This window comes from Schistocerca cancellata, chromosome 4 (genome assembly GCF_023864275.1).
Source record: "Schistocerca cancellata isolate TAMUIC-IGC-003103 chromosome 4, iqSchCanc2.1, whole genome shotgun sequence".
NCBI lineage: Eukaryota > Metazoa > Arthropoda > Insecta > Orthoptera > Acrididae > Schistocerca > Schistocerca cancellata.
This window is the reverse complement of record NC_064629.1, coordinates 671,296,540-671,318,807: the sequence shown is the minus strand read 5'-3', so window position 1 is coordinate 671,318,807 and position 22,268 is coordinate 671,296,540. Positions and strand designations below refer to the sequence as shown.

The 22,268-nt window shown below is 43.9% G+C and overlaps 1 protein-coding gene across 1 annotated transcript in view; it reads left to right on the top strand.

The window, feature by feature from the left end:
* LOC126183452 (1,4-alpha-glucan-branching enzyme) overlaps positions 1 to 14,627 on the top strand; it is a 79,060-nt gene extending 64,433 nt beyond the window's left edge. Inside the window, exons 13-14 of the mRNA XM_049925447.1 lie at positions 13,956 to 14,204; positions 14,291 to 14,627. Of these exons, the coding sequence (XP_049781404.1) occupies positions 13,956 to 14,204; positions 14,291 to 14,335 (294 nt within the window). The 3' untranslated portion in view covers positions 14,336 to 14,627. The remainder of the gene's footprint in view (positions 1 to 13,955; positions 14,205 to 14,290) is intronic.
* The last annotated feature ends 7,641 nt before the right edge of the window (positions 14,628 to 22,268 follow it).

Genomic DNA, 22,268 nt, shown 5'->3' with positions numbered 1-22,268 from the left:
ATAATAAGTGTACACAATACCTTTAATCCGTGTAAGGGCTGAACTATGTTGTACTGCAGCTACTGCTCTTACCATAGCTCTTTCTAACAGTATTAGCAAAACTTTCACGTACTTATCAACAGAACTGAATTACGTTATTTATTAACACTTTTTCATCTGAGCGTACTCTCCAATAACATATATTTCCCTGATAACTATACATTTCAGCAGACGCCAAGAATACACATGTTGTAATATACTACAGTATCAGTATGACTTGACTGTACAGCGCCAAGTGGCCCTGGTCATTCGGGTATTGTTTAGTATTATTGGCCGCCTTCGGTTACGTCTGCATGTAAACGAGGTTTAGTTCCACGTTCCGCCATCAACAGTTGTAAAATAAACAGGTAATACATAGTTTGTAAATCCAATGAATGTGCTCCAAGTTATAATGAAAATCGCATTATAATCTTAAATTTTTAAAACTAATATGAATAAATAAACAGACTCACCAGTCAGCAAAGTTTGTGCCTGGCTTTGACGGCAGAATACTCTTTGATCATACCTTCACAGTTCAGAAGGTTATCAATTAGGAGGTTGGCTTCGATGTGCAGAATGGACAAGGTGTTCAATCTCTCCTCGGACAACATAGGATGTAGGTACGATTTCAGTCTTTTTAAGAGCCAAAAACGAGCATTCTGCTGAAAAATTTGTAAGTGCCATACATGGAAATATTCTAAGAGCGATGTCAATATTTGGAAATACAGACTGTAACCTCTTTTTGTAAAAATTTACTCACTTCAACTGGTATATCACTAATCCCAGAAGATTCCAAAAGTTCCACGAACCGTACACATTCACTAGGGAAGGAAGGCTCTAAATCTGTGCCATATGTCGCTTGGAGTTTTGCTGCATGTTCAGCAGTATCCCTGGATGAACTGTTCTTAAGGTTACTGAAAACTGTGAAGGAGTCCAACAGTGTTCTATAGCTTTCCTTCCTTCTCACTAATTTGGGGTACAAGTTGTCGAGTACTGGTAGAAATGTTTCGACTTTAAATTTTTCCCTTCCAGTCAGAAAAACTTCTTCAGAGTCCACATCATCATCATTATGAAGTTTGCGTTTTCATGATCTTTTATAGGTGGATTCATAGTCTATATCAGTCACAATCTCCATGGATTTATTTTCATTATAGTCGAACATGCCACGAATAGATGCAATAAATCCTACAAGTGACTCATATACTTCATGCACTATTTTAGTATCAATATTTACACTTTGCAATTTCAGATTCACACTATTAAATCTCTGGAGTATGTTCTTCCAAACTGTCGTCATGAATACTGTTTCTAGTCAGCTGAGTTGATTCAATAAAGCTGAAGCCTCATTTCGCACAAGTGGTTTTTCAAACATGTTATTGGTAGTATGTGTGAGGGCATTGATAATGCCCTCCCACTTTTCATATAGACATACACACGCTTCCTCTCTTGCTGACCAATGTGTTTTTGATAAACTTTTTACTGTTTTGCTTCCTGGTTTCATGAAAGAAAGTAGTTTATCCCAGCGCTGTGTAGAAGCAGAGAAAAAATTATAAAGGTTTTGCACCACATTGAAAAATGAACATGCTTTCCAACAACAGCCCTAGTGCCGACTAAATTCAGCGAATGTGTTGCACAAGGCACATAATGCGCTTTCGGGTTTCGTTCTGTAATGCGTGCCTGCAAACCAGTGTAGGTTCCTGACATATTGCTTGCGTTGTCATATGACTGGCCTCTACAGTCAGTAATATCAATGGAATTTATTGACAGGACTTTTATTATGGCCTCAGCCAAGTTTTCGGACTTGTGTCCCAGGTTTGGTAAAAACAGAAGGAAACGTTCAACAGGTTCACCATTCTCGTTCTCAATAGAAAGATAATTGATCAATTTGTGAAATGTCCACAGTATAATCTACTATTATAGAGAAATATTTGGCCTGTTTTATTTCACTTATGATAATTCTTCTTATTCGTTCAGAAAGAAGCTCTATTATTTCATCACAGATTGTTGAAGAAAGATGTATGTCCCTGCCTTGGCTTTCCATATCGTTCAATGTGCTCTGCGAGAGAAGGATCAAACTCAGCTATAAGTTCAAGAGACATCATAAGCTGACCATTACGTAATGAATGGAATCTTTCAACGTGTCCACATAGGGAAAGTCCATGACTTGTTAGCTTCTTCACTACTGCAAACATCCTTTTCAACACACTGCTCCAGTAAATTTTTTCTGTCCCAACAGGACTTGAAATAGTTATTTATTGTTTGTAGTGACTTTTTTTTCTTGTTAAGAGTGATAACTTAGAATTTTTATGTTCATGTGAATTCTTATGATGAGATAAAATATTAGAAATACTTTTCCAATCTGCAATACCATTAGTAGCAATCACAGCCTTACCTCCAAACAATTTACATGGTGCACAAAAAACAGCACCGGTGTTGCAGGAGTATACTAGAAAATCTCGCAAAGTTTATTCACCATTTAAAAGTTTACGGTAAGATACGTTTTTGTTCAAATATCTGGTTTTATCACCTATTGACCTTCTTGAATTAGAAAAATCACTGTTAAAATTTTGATTAATGCCACGTTGTTAGAGAATGTCGATTGTTGATTCATTGACACACCATTCTGCAGGATCATTACTAATGAGGTTATTTCTTTTTGTAATGTCTGACTCGACATTTAGTTTTTCACGAAACTCGAAATCGGGAACAGTTTGCTTTTCTTCATTTTTAACTTTTGTTTCGTCTGTATTAACTTCTCTTCCAACAGCTGCAGTGCCAGTAATATCATCCGTACCACTTGAATTCGAAGTTGAACCGACAACATTTTTTGTGAAAAATTTGTCTACTGTGCCAAGCGTATTTAGGACATTGGCTTCTCGTTCTCACCTTTCCTTCGATAATTTCCGAAATGCTGCCCCACTTAATTTTGCTTGTTTGCTTTTTTCACTGTTATTCATGTTAAGGCACTTACAAAATTCTCAACCAACAGTCAAAACAAAAGAAAAAAATTGTAAAAGGAAAGAAAGAAAGTCCTAGTTGTACTACATCGCATATGAGCACAAAACTTTTTACTTTAAACACGGCACATAAGCACAAAGATTTTTCCTTTCAACATGGAGCAACTTGGATTACTCGACATAACTGTGCTGTGAAAGAACAACAATGCAGAATAATTTAATTTCATTGTTGCCCGTTTCTCTGTTGTCAGTGAACAGTGGAAGCACACCTACTGGCTGGAATTCATCTCGTAAAGAAAACGGGACAGTCCCTGTTTCAGCTTATGTTTCCCACATCACCGGAATGTTTGCAATTTCTTGCAGTGAGGTGTGCTGGATTAACTCTTATCCCACTTATTCTTATAACATTGTAGCGGTTTCTGTGGGCGGAGAAGACAGACTACAAAGTTGATGTGGTGTGTCGTCATTTGTGTGAACACTGCTGTTGTGTCTACACGCAAATGCACCTTTTGTGCCGATATAAAATTAAAGTAACCTTTCCTCGAAGAAAAAAAGCTTCGTTAAGAAGTTGAATATGAAATTTGCAAAGCCACGTACTGTTCAATGACAGAGTGGGAACCGTGATATCGTGCAGGCTGCAGCACAATAAATGGGACTAGCAAAAGTTGGTTTCTTCTTCTTTTTTCGCCAAAAAGAGTAACTAAGTAAATAAATAAATAATTTTTTAAACTGTTGTGAAGTTATTTCACACATTATTAGATATCAACAGGTTTTGTTAAACAGGTGTCATTAAATCAAAGATCAGATATTCTAAGACCACAGAGCTTTTACATTAATTACAGTAATGGAGGGTTGACTTGTTACTTCCCCGTAATTTCTACGAGAAATCTAAGTAGAGTTGGGTTTTACATGCTGAGGCCCACGCATGTTACAGTATTTAAGAAACTGCTGGTTAGTCCATCACAGCTTTTCTGGGGTCCCGGTACTTTCACTGGGAAAATATGGTAGGGTTAAGTAGAAGCCGACAACATTCTCAGAATAATAACATTTCAAACATTGTATTGTAGGTTGCCGTCCTGACAGCTTACTTCAAAATATTTTGAACAATCCTGAAGACAATACCAGACAGAAACCCAATGTTAAATTTCCATTCAGTCGCCAAGTAAACTATGTATATTTCCAAGCTTGTATTCTCTAATTTAGTTCTTGAGGATTATTTAAACTAGCAAGTTGTTTAACAATATTAAAAATTTTTGTCATGTTTAAGCACAGTTATTTTAAATTGAAAAGGTTGGAAGTCTTGAACAGTTTCCTGATGATAAACTCAGTATTTGTGCTACTTTGTGTCTATAAAGTGGGCACAAAAGTGAGATAAATATGACAACTGGCTGTTTTTCTTTTTTTCCATAATTGTATCAGAAGCATTAAAACATTGAACAATATGTAACAACAAACTACAAACTATGTGCAAACAAAAATATCATAATATATAGCAAGGAAATTTTATACCAAAAACTGACCACATTTAACGTATTTCGGGCAGTCCTTACCAACTGTGCAAGTACTCAGGCATAGTTCGCACTTCATGAGGTGGACAGTAATCTGCTACTGTCCACACAGGATTGTCTGATAGTCCTAATCTATTCGTGGTGCTTTTGATTGTTGCACCTCCAGAAATAATCTTTTCAGATATATCCATATGTTGTCTAATATACTTGGATAGATAAAGAAACAGCTCACCAAGTTGCGTCAGGAGAACACATATACAAAGGTATTTAAATTTGCAAGCTTTTGGAGCCAGTGTCTCCTCCTGGCAGACAGGTTGAGGGGGGAAGGAAAGAGGGAAGGAAAGGACTGGTGAGGTGTAGGGAAAGGGGAGAATTTGAAAAAGTCACCCAGGACCCTGGATCAGGGAAAACTTAACAAACAGAATGAGAAGGAAAGACTGATTGTTAGGGACTGCACTGCATTAGATTTCAAAACCTTAGACCTTAAAGGTGGAAGATAGGGTACTATGCAAGACAGAGATCACTATCAAACATTATGCACAAGTAAATAAGAGCAGGAAGCTAAGTGCATTATATGCAATGGTGGTGGTTGAGGAGGGGCAGGGGGTGGGGGTGGAGAATAAACAAGTCAGAAAATGAAAGATATAGAAAACTAAAAGGGAAATACCACTTTGCAAGCCAATCCCAAAAACTTTCCATCAGCAACCCTGACATTAAGCCCTGCCTTGAACAGTTCGGACCACGATCTTATCTTGACTCACCACCACAACCTCAAAATCATCACTTACAAGCATTCCAAGAATTCCTCACATACAGTATTGCTTCACAGCCCATCTTCAGGTCCGTACAACATGACCCTGACCTGACCCCTGCAGCATTCCAGGCTCCTTCATTCGCTAAAACTGATGACTCCATGATTATCTTCCCAGTGCACAAGGGGTCTACCACTATGGTACTTCACTGACAGGAGTATGTAAGCAAGAGTCTACATCAGCTATCTTGACATCTCTACATACAGCATCTGCCATCAACGTCCCATCCCTGTGATTCAAACTGACATGCAGTCCCTACTTACAACCTCAGGCCCTTCACAATGACTAACGCCTCAATCCGTAGAACTTCTTACCCCACGCAAATCACACACCACCACCGTCTTCCTAAGATACACAAACCCAATTATCCTCCTGTATTAAAGATGGCAATCATTTTCTAGATCGTCGTAAATCTTTGCTCACCCCACTCCCATCACACACCTTGCTTGTCACCATTGATACCACCCCCCTGTATGCCAACATCCACCATGACCATGACCATGACCATGACCTGTCTGCTGCTGAACATTTCCAAACCTATGTCATCCTTCCTGCTAAATGTAATCAACTTTATATGTACCAACAACTACTTCACCTTTGAGAGGCAAACATACAAACAGATCGAGGGCACAGCCATGGGAACCAGGATGGCTCCTTCCTTTGCTAATCTTTTGATGGGTCACTTGAAGGAGGTTTTCCTGGAATCATTAAGCCTTCAGCCCCTAGTTTGGTTTAGATATATTGTGACATCTTTATCATATGGACTTATGGTGAGGCTGACCTATTAAAATTCCTGGAATCTCTAAATACATTTTGCCTTTTTACATTTCACATGGTTGTGTGCATGGAGGATGTTTGGTATAGAGGGAGGTGCCATCAATGGTGACAAGCAAGGTGTGCGATGGGAGTGGGGTGGGCAAATAATCCATGCCCCTTTCCTTAATGTTGGGCTCATCCTCACCAAATGCCAACTACACACTTCTGTTCACATTAAACCTACTAACAAACAACAGTACTTACATTTTGACAGTTACCATCCTTTCCATGTCAAACCTATCCTCCCATACAGCCTTATCATTCAAGGCAAATGTATTTGTTCAGATGCATACTCTTTACAGCAATACACCACCATTCTCACCTCGGTGTTCTGGATGTAATTACACCACCAGCCTAGTTCAAAAGTAGATTTCCTGGGCCATCACATTCAATCCTGCTACTGCGGATCCCTCCAAAAAAACAACTTAGGAATATACCTTTTGGCACTCACCATTATCCTAGTCTTGAATTCATCAATCAGCTACTTTGCAAAACCATGACTTGGTTAAGTCATGCCCTGAAATGAGATCCACTTTGATATTTTTCCCACCACACCTAGAAAATCTTTTCGTCACCCACCTGATCTCCACAGTATTATTGTGAGACCCTGTGAAAACGCTGTTCAGCCTTTTACATCAGCATGACTACCATAAAGTTTTCAGTTAGGATGAATGGGAAAAAGCAGAGGGTGTCTACTGGTAACACACAATATCCTGTTGCAGAGCATGCTCTACAACATGACAGTTGTGACCTCGGTGCCTGTTCCACCACATGTACCATTTGGATTCTTCCCCCCAGCCGCTAGCTTCTCAGAACTCTGCAAGTGGGAACAAGTGTTACAACATGCCCTTGTTGTCTCCATCCATCAGGCTTTAACTTATGTTAATTTCTTCAGTCTTGGCATCTCTTCACAGAACTATTCCTTTCTTCACTCCCATTTAGTTTCCTATATCTTTCATTTTCTGACCTGTCTGTCTTCCCTCGCCTCTGTCACATACAATTCACTTAGCTTTCTGCTCTTATTAACAAGTGCACACTGTTTTGGTGTAATCTTTTTCTTGTGTATTACCCTATCTTCCATCTTTAAGCTTTCAGATTTTCAAATCTCGTCCTTTGCAGTCCCAACAATCAGTCTCCTTTTCATTCCATCTGGTAAGTCTCCCCTGATCTGGGGTTCTGGGTGATTTTTCCAAACTCTCCCCATTTCCTACACCTCCCAAGTCCTTTTCTTCACCCTTCTTTCTTCCCCTTCAACCTTTGTCAGGAGGAGGAGTCAGTGGTTCTGATAGCTTGCAAATTTAAAAACCTGTGTGTATGTATTCTACTGCCACTACTTGAAGAGTATATTTTTAATCCATCCTATTATGTTATACTTTCACTTCATGAAAATTGGCAGTTTGTGCTGACACTTGTCTGTGTCAGTTGCAAGGATGGCCACACTCCTCAAAGTGCACAACCCTAATCCACGGATACAAAATCCAGGATATGCGATCACAGATCGCCTCTCCTGTTTTTAGGCTCAGAAAAAAGTATCCAGACTCAAGTATATAAATTTTTGCAACTATTGTGATGAGGTCATCAGAAGGTACCTGGTTTATTACTCCCTTGACATTGACCTCTGGTAGTTGCTTAAATAAACTTGGGCATGGGATGCGAGGTGCTTGCGTAAGAAGCATCATCATTCTCTGGTGTCTTGTGGTGACTGGGCTCCCTTTCAGGAACCCTTTCCCTGGAAATCCACATATCAGCAATCAGATGTGAGCCAGTGGCTGAAGGAGCCATAACTGTGGGTGTCAGGGACAGACCCCCATCTTTCTACCCCCTTCTCTCTACCCCCTCCCCCTTCTCTCTACCCCCTCCCCCTTCTCTCTACCCCCTCCCCCTTCTCTCTACCCCCTCCCCCTTCTCTCTACCCCCTCCCCCTTCTCTCTACCCCCTCCCCATTCTCTCTGCCCCCTCCCCGTTCTCTCTACCCCCTCCCCGTTCTCTCTACCCCCTCCCCGTTCTCTCTACCCCCTCCCCGTTCTCTCTACCCCCTCCCCGTTCTCTCTACCCCCTCCCCGTTCTCTCTACCCCCTCCCCGTTCTCTCTACCCCCTCCCCGTTCTCTCTACCCCCTCCCCGTTCTCTCTACCCCCTCCCCGTTCTCTCTACCCCCTCCCCCCTTCTCTCTACCCCCTCCCCCCTTCTCTCTACCCCCTCCCCCCTTCTCTCTACCCCCTCCCCCCTTCTCTCTACCCCCTCCCCCCTTCTCTCTACCCCCTCCCCCCTTCTCTCTACCCCCTCCCCCTTCTCTCTACCCCCTCCCCCCTTCTCTCTACCCCCTCCCCCCTTCTCTCTACCCCCTCCCCCCTTCTCTCTACCCCCTCCCCCCTTCTGTCTACCCCCTCCCCCCTTCTCTCTACCCCCTCCCCCCTTCTCTCTACCCCCTCCCCCCTTCCCTCTACCCCCTCCCCCCTTCCCTCTACCCCCTCCCCCCTTCCCTCTACCCCCTCCCCCCTTCACTCTACCCCCTCCCCCCTTCACTCTACCCCCTCCCCCCTTCTCTCTACCCCCTCCCCCCTTCTCTCTACCCCCTCCCCCCTTCTCTCTACCCCCTCCCCCTTCTCTCTACCCCCTCCCCCCTTCTCTCTACCCCCTCCCCCCTTCTCTCTACCCCCTCCCCCCTTCTCTCTTCCCCCTCCCCCCTTCTCTCTACCCCCTCCCCCCTTCTCTCTACCCCCTCCCCCCTTCTCTCTACCCCCTCCCCCCTTCTCTCTACCCCCTCCCCACTTCTCTGTACCCCCTCCCCACTTCTCAGTACCCCCTCCCCCCTTCACTCTACCACCTCCCCCTTCACTCTACCCCCTCCCCCCTTCACTCTACCACCTCCCCCCTTCACTCTACCACCTCCCCCCTTCACTCTACCACCTCCCCCTTCACTCTACCACCTCCCCCTTCACTCTACTCCCTCCCCCCTTCACTCTACTCCCTCCCCCCTTCTCTCTACCCCCTCCCCCCTCACTCTACCCCCTCCCCCTTCACTCTACCCCCTCCCCCTTCACTCTACCCCATCCCCACCACCTCTCTGTCCCCTATTCCCCCACCACCACAACCACCACCACCTCTCTCCCCACCACCACAACCACCACCACCTCTCTCTCCCCACCACCACAACCACCACCACCTCTCTGTCCCCTCTCCCCACCACCACCACCACCACCATCTCTCTCCCCACCACCACCACCACCACCACCTCTCTCCCCACCACTACCACCACCACCACCTCTCTCCCCACCACCACCTCTCTCCCCACCACCACCACCACCACCTCTCTCCCCCACCACCACCACCACCACCACCACCTCTCTCCCCCCACCACCACCACCACCACCTCTCTCCCCCCCACCACCACCACCACCACCTCTCTCCCCCCCACCATCACCACCACCACCTCTCTCCCCCCACCACCACCACCACCACCTCTCTCCCCCCCCCACCACCACCACCACCTCTCTCTCCCCCCACCACCACCACCACCACCTCTCTCTCCCCCCACCACCACCACCTCTCTCTCCCCCCACCACCACCACCTCTCTCCCCCCACCACCACCACCACCTCTCTCCCCCCACCACCACCACCACCTCTCCCCCCCACCACCACCTCTCTCCCCCACCACGACCTCTCTCCCCCACCACGACCTCTCTCCCCCCCACCACGACCTCTCTCCCCCCCACCACGACCTCTCTCCCCCCCACCACGACCTCTCTCCCCCCACCACGACCTCTCTCCCCCCACCACGACCTCTCTCCCCCCCACCACGACCTCTCTCCCCCCCACCACGACCTCTCTCCCCCCACCACGACCTCTCTCCCCCCCACCACGACCTCTCTCCCCCCCACCACGACCTCTCTCCCCCCCACCACGACCTCTCTCCCCCCCACCACGACCTCTCTCCCCCCCACCACGACCTCTCTCCCCCCCACCACGACCTCTCTCCCCCCCACCACGACCTCTCTCCCCCCCACCACGACCTCTCTCCCCCCCACCACGACCTCTCTCCCCCCACCACGACCTCTCTCCCCCCCACCACGACCTCTCTCCCCCCCACCACCATCTCTCTCCCCCCCACTACCACCTCTCTCCCCCCCACTACCACCTCTCTCCCCCCCACTACCACCTCTCTCCCCCCCACCACCACCTCTCTCCCCCCAACCACCACCTCTCTCCCCCCAACCACCACCTCTCTCCCCCCCACCACCACCTCTCTCCCCCCCACCACCACCTCTCTCCCCCCCCCACCACCACCTCTCTCCCCCCCCACCACCACCTCTCTCCCCCCCCCCCACCACCACCTCTCTCCCCCCCACCACCACCTCTCTCCCTCCCACCACCACCTCTCTCCCCCCACCACCTCTCTCCCCCCCACCACCTCTCTCCCCCACCACCACCTCTCTCCACCACCACCACCACCACCACCTCTCTCCCCCCCACCACTTCTTTCCCCCCCCACCACCACCGCTCTCCCCCCCACCACCGCCTCTGTGTCCCCTTTCCCCCCACTGCCTCTGTGTCCCCTTTCCCCCCACCACCTCTTTTTCCCCTCTCCCCCACTCCCTCACACCACCACCACCACCTCCCTGTCCCCTCTCCCCCACACCACCACCACCTTCCTGTCCCCTCGCCCCCACACCACCACCACCACCACCACCACCACCACCACCACCTCTGTGCCCCCTCTCCTCCATGCCACCACCCCCACCTCTGTGCCCCCTCTACCCCACACCACCACATGCTGAGTTAAGTTCTGTTTGTTCTTGGTGTAGCGTTAGTTCATTGTGTAAGTGTCAAACGTGCTCTTTGCTATGTATGTTGAACAGACATAGTGACAGTAGGTCTTTCGTTACCACCCTACTTAATAATTCCTCCCAGATAACTGGCATCATACCTCAAACCAAATACTTATGTGTAGCTGTTGCACTAGGTAAGGCATTATTTCATACTACAATTATTTGAGGACAATGTGAAAAATTCATGGCACAAAAATTATTTATCAGTGTTTCTTTTTTTTGTGTTGCTTCTTGTTATGCACTGGTATATGCACCTAATCTGCAGAATAATGTTCTTTGTACAGGGATTTGAAGGGGTTTGTGTTGTGTATGTTTTGTTAACATGCATAAACTGAAATAAAGTGCCACCACAAAATTCTTAGTTTTGGACAGGTTATTATCAAGACAGATTCAGCCCCAGTTGGTGAAAACTTGTAAGAGGTCTACTCTGTCATTACAGGAGACCTTTCATCTGATCCATTTGTCCTGTTTTCATCTCTGTTGTTGTGCAGTTCGTTTAACAATACATAAATAAGAAATCGTTTCTTTCATTAAATGGAAAATCTCTAATAATACTAAGTGTGCACATTCACCTTGAAAAAGAAGCCTATGAAAACTAATCTCTCATGCAATATTACTATGTCATGTTATACCTGCTAAAAATAAAGTGTTTCTAGTTGTCTTGTGAAACCTCCAGCTGCATATGTTAATTACTCTTGCAAATAATCTTCCTGTTGGTGTTAAAGATCTCTATCATTGACTTATGGAGACAGAAGGGTTACTTTATAGCCTTTTGAATTTGTGAAACATAATTGGCTTTGAGCAATGATTGTGCTGGTCCCCTCTGGTTTAGCTTATTTCATGCTGCCATCTAAATGTTTATACACCTTCTTTGGTTTTGATGCATATTATCTTCTATGTATCTGTACATACATTGTTCAGTTTTTTGCTTCTGCTAATCTGATACTAAATGTGTCCGAATTTGTTCTTTTAATTAGTATGATAATTAATTGTATATGACTACTCCATTTGGCCTATTATTTCATAGTTGTTTTGGCTTAAACCATTTGGTCTTCCTCCAGATTATTACCAGTTCAGTGTCTAACTTACTTCCCTCCATAAGCTGCACAATTGGGTTGAGGAAGATTTGTGCACCTGCTTTTTGTTAATATTTGCTGGAGGTTCATTCTTTCTGTGTGTCCCTACTTAATTGTACTAATCTGTCAAATTGCTACAGAATATTATCGGAGGAGGAGGAAAACATATGGCAGAAGAAAAATAAATAGTTACAAAATGAAGCAATAGATGGTGCTGTAACCATCATAATTTAATAGTGGTCAACTACAAATGACAAAAGAATCATACAGCAATGCCTAAGATGTACGTTTGACATTAAACAAACTGTACTACTAGTTTGCATGGGTGTACAGGTGTGATACTGTTAGTTATGTAAGCCCAGCCACCATGGCAAGGTCATATGACATCGGATGGGAAAAATCCGTTTTTAATTGTCCTGAGATCAAAAACCACATAAAAAACATAAATCAAAATCAAATTGGATTATTAATTTCCTTGTGACTGGCGCAAAACATGTTCAATATGCTGTCCACCGTTTTCTGCAACAAGCTGAAATCGAGACGCAGCATGTTCCACAACTGATCGGAGTGTTTCCAGGGTCACGTTCAGAATGTGTTGTGGAACGCGTGCCTTCAATGCAGCTAAGTTTTGCAATCTGAACACTGAACCCAACATCTTTCAGGTAGCCCCATAGCCAGAAGTCATACGGATTAAGATCAGGTGATTGGGACAGCCAGGCTGTCGGGAAATGGCAGCTGGTAATTCTAGCATTTCCGAAATGGTGCTTCAGCAGCTGCTTAACTGGATTTGCAGTGTGCAGAAGTGTGCCATCTTGCATAATAATTATCCCATCCACGCCGTTGGAGAGCTGGAGTGAAATGGTTGCGCAAAAGACACTCATAGCGCATAGCAGTGACAGTACAGGTAACAGGACCTGGAGAACCTGTCTCTTCAAAAAAATGTGGCCCTATGATAAATGATGCTGAAAACACACACCACACAGTGACCTTTTCAGGATGAAGTGGTACTGGTTGATTTGTGTGTGGATTTTCCATTGCCCATATTCGACAATTCTGTGTAATAATATATCCTGTCGGATGGAAGTGAATTTTGTCTGTCCACTTTGATGCAAGCAGGAAATTCTAAGGCAAAGGTCTCTCATGATGGCAGGTCAACAGGAAGCAACTCGTGCAAATGGGTAATTTTGAATGGATAGCAAAGAAGGATGTATCGTAGGATTTTACACACCGTGCTCATGGGTATGTCAAATGTTCGGGCAATTCTCTGTGCACTACATGTTTGCACACCACCACTCGTCTCCTCTTGCATTCCTGTGGTCACTGCTTCCACTGATGTCAAATCAATTCATTTCCTCCTCCTATCAGGTTGCACATCAAGAGAACCCATCTTTTCGAATTTCCAAATCTTTTCTTCAAACCCACAGCAGTCATCGGACCAACATGTTATTTCTACAACGTTTTGAAAGCTTAACTTTAATTATAATCATCCTGTATTTGTGTAGTTTCCCTCTGGAGTAACAGCTAATATATTCCACAATATTTTGAGTCATTTTTACCTCATCTGGCACTGGTGATGCCTTTGGCAGGTTACTTAGCTTTTGGTCTTTTTCACTTTGTGTCCTGCCCCTCTCTAATGGTTGCAGTCTCCTGTTTATTGTTTACAGAATTTTGTAGTCCAAACAGAACCATAAGAAATCATTCATCGCTTTAATATTAGATTTTTTAGAGCCGTACAGCTTATAAACTGGCATGTGAAAGAAATTAATAAACATAATGGTGGACAGACTGCCACAAAGCAGCTAAATAAATGTATAATTGAAGAATGAAGAACACAAATGTCTGCAGTTTGTATTCTTGACTCGTGCATATGAAATTATCCTATTGAGCTGGGATAAAAAAATTCATTATTAAAATATAGGTGCAATGTATTTGGTTACAGGGTTATGTCAGCTGGAAACATGAAGATGATAAAGTCATTGCATTTGAAAGAGCAGAAGTTCTTTTTGCATTCAATTTTCACATATCAAAGAGCTACACAGATTACACTATTGGTGTGAATGTACCTGGAGAATATAAAGTAGTTCTGAATACTGATTCTTCAGAATTTGGTGGTCATAATCGCATTGATACTTCAGTCTCACATTTCACATCAAATGAAGGATTTGCTGGCCGAAAATATTCTATTAAGGTTTGTACACCTTAATTCCTAAATTTTTATTCTCCTTTTATGTTCTGTCTGTGGTAGTATTCTCACTTTGAGCATCTTTCTTCTAGGCTTACCTGCCATCACGAGTTGCTGTACTATTTGCAAAGGTTTGAACATTACGTATTGCATTGTTGCTCTGAAGAGGTCTTAATTGTTACCATGTGATATTAGATTTAGAGATCAATTCGGAAAAAGTTTTATATGATTTAAAATAAGTGCTTGTCATCTTCAGTGTTTGTTGAAAGTTGATTGCTATAAAACTGCATTTATTTGATGACTTCTGAAAAACAAATGACACTGTTGACACTAGTTGAATTATGTCTGTGAAATATATTTTTAATACTGTTATTTGAATGTAGTACTGAAATATATTTTTACTGTTAAATAAATATAGTGCTGCATTAATATGCATTTCTCAATTGACCTCTCTCGTGATAACCCATCCGTTGTCACTACATTGAGTTTCACAGTTCTGGTTCATAAACAACAGGGCTAAATTAGTGTTAGAAACTTCCAGGTGGACATAATTATAGATTTCATTAATCTATATTTTCATCACACAAGCATCCTACGTGAGTTGTTTGCTTTCCTGCGCCTCTGATCTAAAAGAGCACATAGTCAACATAATTTATTACTAAAATTCCATTTAACTTGAATTTTTGTTCTACCTATGAAGAAAATATTGCAAACACGCAGACCTACGCACTCATTATCCATTTAAACTAACAGCACATAAATTGGTTCGTATCTTTGTATTCATAATGTAGATAAAATTCCATTCAGCTGTGTAAGTTTTGTACATTTATGACAGAGGTGTTGTTAAGTAACACATCATATTGGAGTATAACATTGCAGAATATTGCTGTCAATACAATGAGTTTTCTACAAGTCAAGATGAAGTAAAGAGAAACACGACAAAGGAAAAAGTTTCATTTGCAAACAGTACATAAAATGTGAAGTGGGTCATAGTTATCCATAAAGATGTTTTCATATGCCATATTAAACATGATCATTGCAGCTCAACACCAGTGAAGGTGGCAATCAACAGGTGATATTAACCCGAACCAAGTCATCATTAACAATTATTTCCTTTTCACTTAGCCATTAGATACACATACAAACATAAACCAATTGAACTGTAATAGCTACTATTGCGTTCTTGATTATACGAAACACTGTCTCCTGCACTTATCAGTATTTTGCATAGCTCTTCAGGAAACTCATTTCTTTATGATGTATTCGCCTGTGCTACATAATTAATGAGCCTGTTATAAGAATTGAATTGACACTGAAAGAGCCTCAGGTGACATGTGTACAGTGCTCGAGACCAGCTCTAGTGACCAAATACCACTTAATACCTTGACTGAAGTGACAGCAGTATACATGTGGAACACACATAGGATTCACCTTTTGCAACATCTATCTCCCCTCCCCCTCACCACCCATCTCCCAAGGGAAAGTTGAGATACTTTGATATCAATCTGATCTCCCAGCTACATCCACCATATCTTTTCCTGAATGATTTTAATGCCCTTAACCATTTATGGCACAGCTCTAAGACCATGAACATGCATGGTTCATCAGAGCAGGTGTTTTCGTAAATATTGATGTTGGGTATTGACTAATGGTTCCCCCACTCATTTGAGTACAGCACATGGATCATTTTCAGGCACCAACCTTATGGTCTGTAGCCCTAATTTTTACACTTTTATTCAGTGGAACATTCACAATGACCCTAGTGATAACAATTACTATCAAGTCGTTCCATTCCTTTCTTACAGATACTCAGCTGAATACCCCCTACTTTGGACTCTTAACAATGCTGTCTGGCCCACTCTTAGTACTTCCCTAATGTTTGATACACCTGCCCATGGGATAACTGAAGGGACCCTCAGACAACTGACCACCAAAATCATACACTCAGCAGAATTTATCACTTTCTTGAAGATTCCCCCTGTCCCTGATGGATCTCCAGTTTCATGAGGGACACAGATAACCATGGCCATTATATGTCGCAGTCACAGAAGCGAACTTCAACAGTAGAAGTTCCATCTATTGAAAGATGGTTCTTATCTTCCCTAACCGACTTTGAACCAGAGCCTGCCAGCTTATAAAAAGACAAAAGAAAGGATGCTGGGTAAATTTTCTATGTCCACAATCAGGACTTGGATCTCTCTCTCTCTCTCTCTCTCTCTCTCTCTCTCTCACACACACACACACACACACACACACACAAAGCGTGAGTCAAATTATAGTGTAGTTATGGTCAACAAAAAGCACGTGATATCCCAGATATCTGTGTGGATGAAATTATGATATCTCATACTACTGTTAGCGCAGACCAATTGACGATGTCCTTTGGCTGAGCAGAAGCACCTAATAACTTGTGACCCCACAAAAGTCGGACAGAAAATATCCCTATCTTATAATATTCCATGTTTGAAATACTGTAACACCCCTTTTTCTAAGTGGGAACACCTCAATGAACTTACAATGTACCAGAATATAATTTTATCTGGAAATGTTGTTATGGGACTGCTAGCTGCTGGATGGAGTGGAAGGAGGGGTGCCTTCTGCCTCATTTTTAGCTGGGCGGTTCTCAGATGGGGGGCTGGTATGAACTGACTCATTATTAATAATGCTGGGAGTGTTCATTTTTTAAGAATCTGTTTTAGTGCTCCTCCTCTTAGGTATCTGAATTTGTAACGCTATTGACATGATACAGTGGGTGGGGTAGCCTCGTCTGCTGTGGGGGTGCGCCTCCCACTGCATGAAAAGCCACATTGGGCTTCCGGTTGCTCTCAACTGTCTTCTACCCTACCCTGTTATCTTTTATCTCATAACTCTTTTAGTAATTTATTCTTTACCCATCTTCTGGCTGTCCTATACCACAACCCCTTTGTCTGTGTTTTATGATCAAATAGTTTTTTCCCATATTTCTGATATACCCAGTATATAGAGGCTGATGACAATAGTAGTTTGATCCCTTAAAATCCCATAATCTGCCCATCTTATCACCTGGAACAGTAGCATGTGAGACAAGGTTAGGAAGATTGTTTCTCCTTGGTTGTAAGTGGATAAGTGTTTTCACACAACCGTTACATCCTTAAAAAGTAGTGGTTTGGAACACACTCAAAAACACAAACACCATAATGCATGTTGTCAATTCACACAGTTTTTTTTAGAATTATTTTTGATAATTGAGTATAATCTTAAAATGCTTAACAGTTTTGGTTTAAGTTTTGTGGACATGATTCCTTTTCTTGCTGTTGTATAGGTTCAAACAGGACCTGTGGAATGTAATGTTAAAGACTTTGCAAATAAGCAACAACCACAACATTATTCAAAGTAGTGACATTCATTAGTTATGATGCATTGATTCTTGGCTAAATTTGATGCTGACACATACTGCTACTCGTGACAATCATAGCAAGTTACCACATGCAGGTAGGTATTGTGGGTCTGGATGCAGATACTTAATTATGATACACCATCTCAAACAACAATAAAGGTGCAAAAGACAATCTCCTACCACACATCACAAAATATATGAACATGCTTTTGCAATATCTGATGAAGTCACTGACTGGGGACATCTAGTCTTCAGTTGCAAGTCAACATAAAATGGTACCTCTCAGGGGCCTCAGTTGAATCTGTGTTACACTTTTACAATTGTGTAATGTGGTCATGTATCTGTCTCCTATTAGGGGTTAACATCATTCAGAACTGGCATGTTCATTGACAGTATCATAAGTTTCGATAAGTATCTTCGTATCCCGGAGCAAGTAGTAGTACATTCATTGTGAACCTTGTATACACTAGTGTATGAACACATTGTCTTGCACCTGGAGCTACTAGTTACAAGCAATATTAGAAAAAGTACACATCATTCACACCAGGAAAGTGGTTGTAGTAGTTTGTTTTTCTGAGCAAGTAAAATTGTAGTGAATAAGACAGTGTTCAACTAGAACCTTGGTGCATACAGTTATTTAAGTGCCAGTTCATTTTAGTTAGTGACACAATGTTGCCTCAAAATGTTTGGTTCAATACAAAGAAACTTTTAGTTCACAAGTTTTTCCTGTGGTGAGTGTGATGTCAGGGCCTCATGAGAGCATCAGCTCCTCTGTCGATTAAGCAGCACACAAGCGATGTTGAGATGACACTATGGATCAGCAGAACCACTCACAGCCAGTAGTGAGTAACACATGAGGACATCAGGTGTTTCACAGAGCATATCAGCTGGTTGCATGTTACTGCATCTGCTCCAGCTGTCATTAACGTAGTCCATCAGCTGGTAAGCAATTTTCAACATTGCTTCTAAAGACAAGGACAAGGATGGTGGGGTGTCAGATAAGTTATGTGCCTCTGAGTTAAATCACATGAGTGTTGAGGTGAGGTAACTAAAGTTATATCACACTATTGCCTGGGAGAATCCAAGGGATGAGCTCACCCACCTAGTCATAAAACGTTTCCTTCCATCATGCACAACAGTCTATTCCCACACAGATATGAGTGAGCTGTGTCTTACATGTACTTTTGGAGTATGGTTGAGTGTAATGAATGCATATTGGCGTGGTGTTATGTTTGTATTGTATTGTGATAAGGAAAGGGAGAGTGTGAAATCCTGCACCAGCACATGGCCTACTCCTTCTGAATAGCACCAAGCGGGCTGCTGAGCTTAACACTATCCGATTGACAGATCACCATCAACAGTGTCCACATGCTCTCACTTTGTGAGACAATGAGGAGGGTTTTGAAGTTCCACCACCTTGCCAGTAATGGGGCTGAGTGGGTTTCAGGTCAGCCTGCCTTGTTGCCAGATGTCACCCCTCCACCTCCCTTGTAGGCCAATTGCCTTATGTTTAAATGGCAGAAAATTCAAAATCGGAGTTGGGTTGTTGTCCTATTGGCTGAGAGTACTCGGCCAGCCTGCATGGTTGCCAGTTTTCCTGTGTTTATTTTATTTAGTTATCATTATAATTTATAGTTGCTTCTGTATTTGTCACTCTTATCTTAGGGCTATGATTTATGACCCAATGTGGTTACCACAATCAAAATGCAGCTTCTGAAGACATCAAAAACACCTTGGTGCCGTTACGTCACCAGCTGACAAAATAGTCTTTGCCTTCTCCGATGCACTATCACCAACCTTTGTCTATTGTTTTGGCTGCCGTTTTTACTGTGATGTGTAATGATGGATCTAGATTTCATCAACAGCCACAAACTAGTGCAAAAAGTCTTGCAGACTGCAATTAAACATTGCCAGATATTGTGTTAAAATGTACCAGATGCATTTTTGGTCGACTGTGGACAATTAGTGTACTCATGTCACACACAGCTTCTTCATAGCCAATTGTCCATACAGGATATTATGCACTGACTCAGTTGGGATGCCTACAGTCTCAGCAATCTGAGCCCCCCCCCCCCCTCCCCTCCCTGGGGCTCATGGTTCTTTCGTGAGTCTGTGCATGGTGCACACACAGGGCCTTGAGCTATTGCAGCCCTCTTTTCCTTCCCAGGCCACTTTTCCTTCACTGTGCCCTTCCTTCCCCATCCTCGCTCCTTCCCCTCTCCGTGTTGTGATTTATGTCAACATGGGTACCTGATTATCTTCCTCTTGCCTGTTCTCTCTCCACCTTTTTGGCATTTTTCTCCCCCCTTGGCGTTTCTTCTAATTTTTTTGTCTTTAGTGTGAGCCGTCTGGGGAAGAACTCCCTCCCTCGCCTCTATGGCATGATTCCTCTCCCCCCCCCCCCTTCCTTCCCATCTTCGTTCCCCACTGTAAACCCCCCAACCCCTCCACCCCATTAGGTCACCAGCATGTCCATGTGGTGGGGCTGTTATGTACCTGTCTGGCTGAGTCCCCTGACAACACAGGGATCACACTGCTAATACCTGAGTTGTTGTCTCCCCATGTATGCCAAGGAGGGTGCATTTGTCATCCTGGAGCACCAGAACTCCTGGCCATGGCCGGTATGCCAGACTGCCATTGCTGTGGCTGGATGGCGCCCATGGGGAGAGCCCTTGATCAGAGTGGCTGGCATGAGGGTGGATGCTTGGTGCATGAAGCATATCAAGCTGCAAAAATCTGGCCATTCTCAAATGGCTGTCTCTTCAAATGGTAAAGGATCATTGAATGCTGCTTCATATGACCCAGCAGCCTTCCCTTCCCTGGCTACATCCTGGGAAGATGGCCAGGCTCACAATCTTGGAAAGAAACACTTTCCCTGCTACCTTGTCTGTACTAGGATGGATGGGGACACATTCACCACCACAAAGCCATTGTTTTTTGCGGAGAGTTTTAGGGACAAGTCTGGTGAAGTGGAGTCTCTCAGTAAGATGCGCTTAGGCTTCCTGTTGAATCAAGCTTCCTCTGCTGCACAATCTGCAGCTCTTAGTGCTTGTGAATGTCTTGGCAATCACCCAGTGTCTATTACCTCTCACCAGTGGCTGATTATGGTCCAGGGAGTAATTTTTCATATGCACCTCAAACCACAAAAATACTGGCATCTCCATTTGGGCTTTTGAGGGGAATATCCTCCCAGAAGAGGTCAAGGTAATGTGCTACATATGTGACATGAATCCATACGTCCCAGCACCCACGAGGTGCTTCCGATGCATGCATTTTGGGCGTATCTCTTCCTGCTGTACGGCAGATCCTCTATGTGGTGACAGTGGACTTCCACTCCATAAGGGAAGCCCCTGTGAACCACCATCTGGGTGTTGTGACCACCACTCTCGTCGTTCGCCAAATTTCCTGGCTTACAAGAGAGAAAAGAAGGTCCAAGAGTACATGTCCCTCGATCGCCTATCTTATGCTGAGGCTCACCAAAAATATGACCTACTCCATCCAGTGTCACTTTCTTCAACTTTTGCCTCTGTTACATCCTTTCCCTCTCCTACCTATTCCTTACCCCTGCCCCATCCCCCTCTCCCCACTCCCTCCCCTGCAGCTCACATGCCCTTCCCTCCGAGTGCCGCTCCTCCTCCCCAGATGAGGAAGTGCCCCCCTTCTTCAGCACCTGCCAGTGATGGGGCTCGCCCCATGGAATTCCTCTCCCCAGCATCTCAATCTAGAAGCCTACTACCACAAATCAGCCGCAAGACACACCATCTGTGCACCCCAAGGTTGTCCACTCTCTTTCAGTTCCGGATGTTGGAGAAGCCTGCTCTCCCTCTGTGCCCTGCTCTCCTCCATCTCTGAAAGAGAAGAAGAAGAAGAAGAAGAAGAAGAAGAAGAAGAAGAAGAAGAAGAAGAAGAAGCATAAGTGCAGGACAAGTCTCTCCGGTGCTCCCAGAGGTACCATCTCGCCCTTTGCAACCTGAGTCTGATGTCTTATTTATGGATGTCACCCCAGCCTTGTTGGTGACGACCACTGAGTGACATGACCTCCCCTTGGCTTTTATGTATAACCTGGATTCTCGTCACACAATAATCCAGTGGAACTGCAATGGGTATTATCATCACCTGATGGAAATACAACACATTGTTTCCTCATATTCTGCATTCTGTGTTAATCTTCAAGAAACGCACTTCCGTGATGACCACTCTCCAACACTTCGTGGTTATCGAGCATTCTGTCAGAACTGTGATGTCCCCGAGATAGCATCTGGAGGGGTCTGGACTTTGGTTTGCACCAATGCCATTAGTAACTCTCTGCCCAAAAGTGGAATGACACCTGGTGTGCTACTGCTCTCAGTAATAAACTGCATACAATCAAGGCGACTACAGCAGTTTGGCATTCCTCCTTCCGCTCCTCTCAGGAGGTGTCCACTGTCTTATGCCACCTATACATTGGTCATACCAGGCTAATCCATTGTTTTCTCTTGTGTAATGAGCCAAACTGACAGTGTCCCATATACTGGTAAAATGTCCCCTTGTTTAGGCCCTGCATACTAAGTATAGTCTTCCAGATTCCTTATCTTCAACATTAGCAGACAATTCATGGAAGGTTGAACTGGTTCTCAGTTTCCTCCATGAAAGTGGTTTCTATTTTTAGATATAAGGGTTTGCTTTACTCTGGAGCAGGAGCAGGGTGGTTGTGG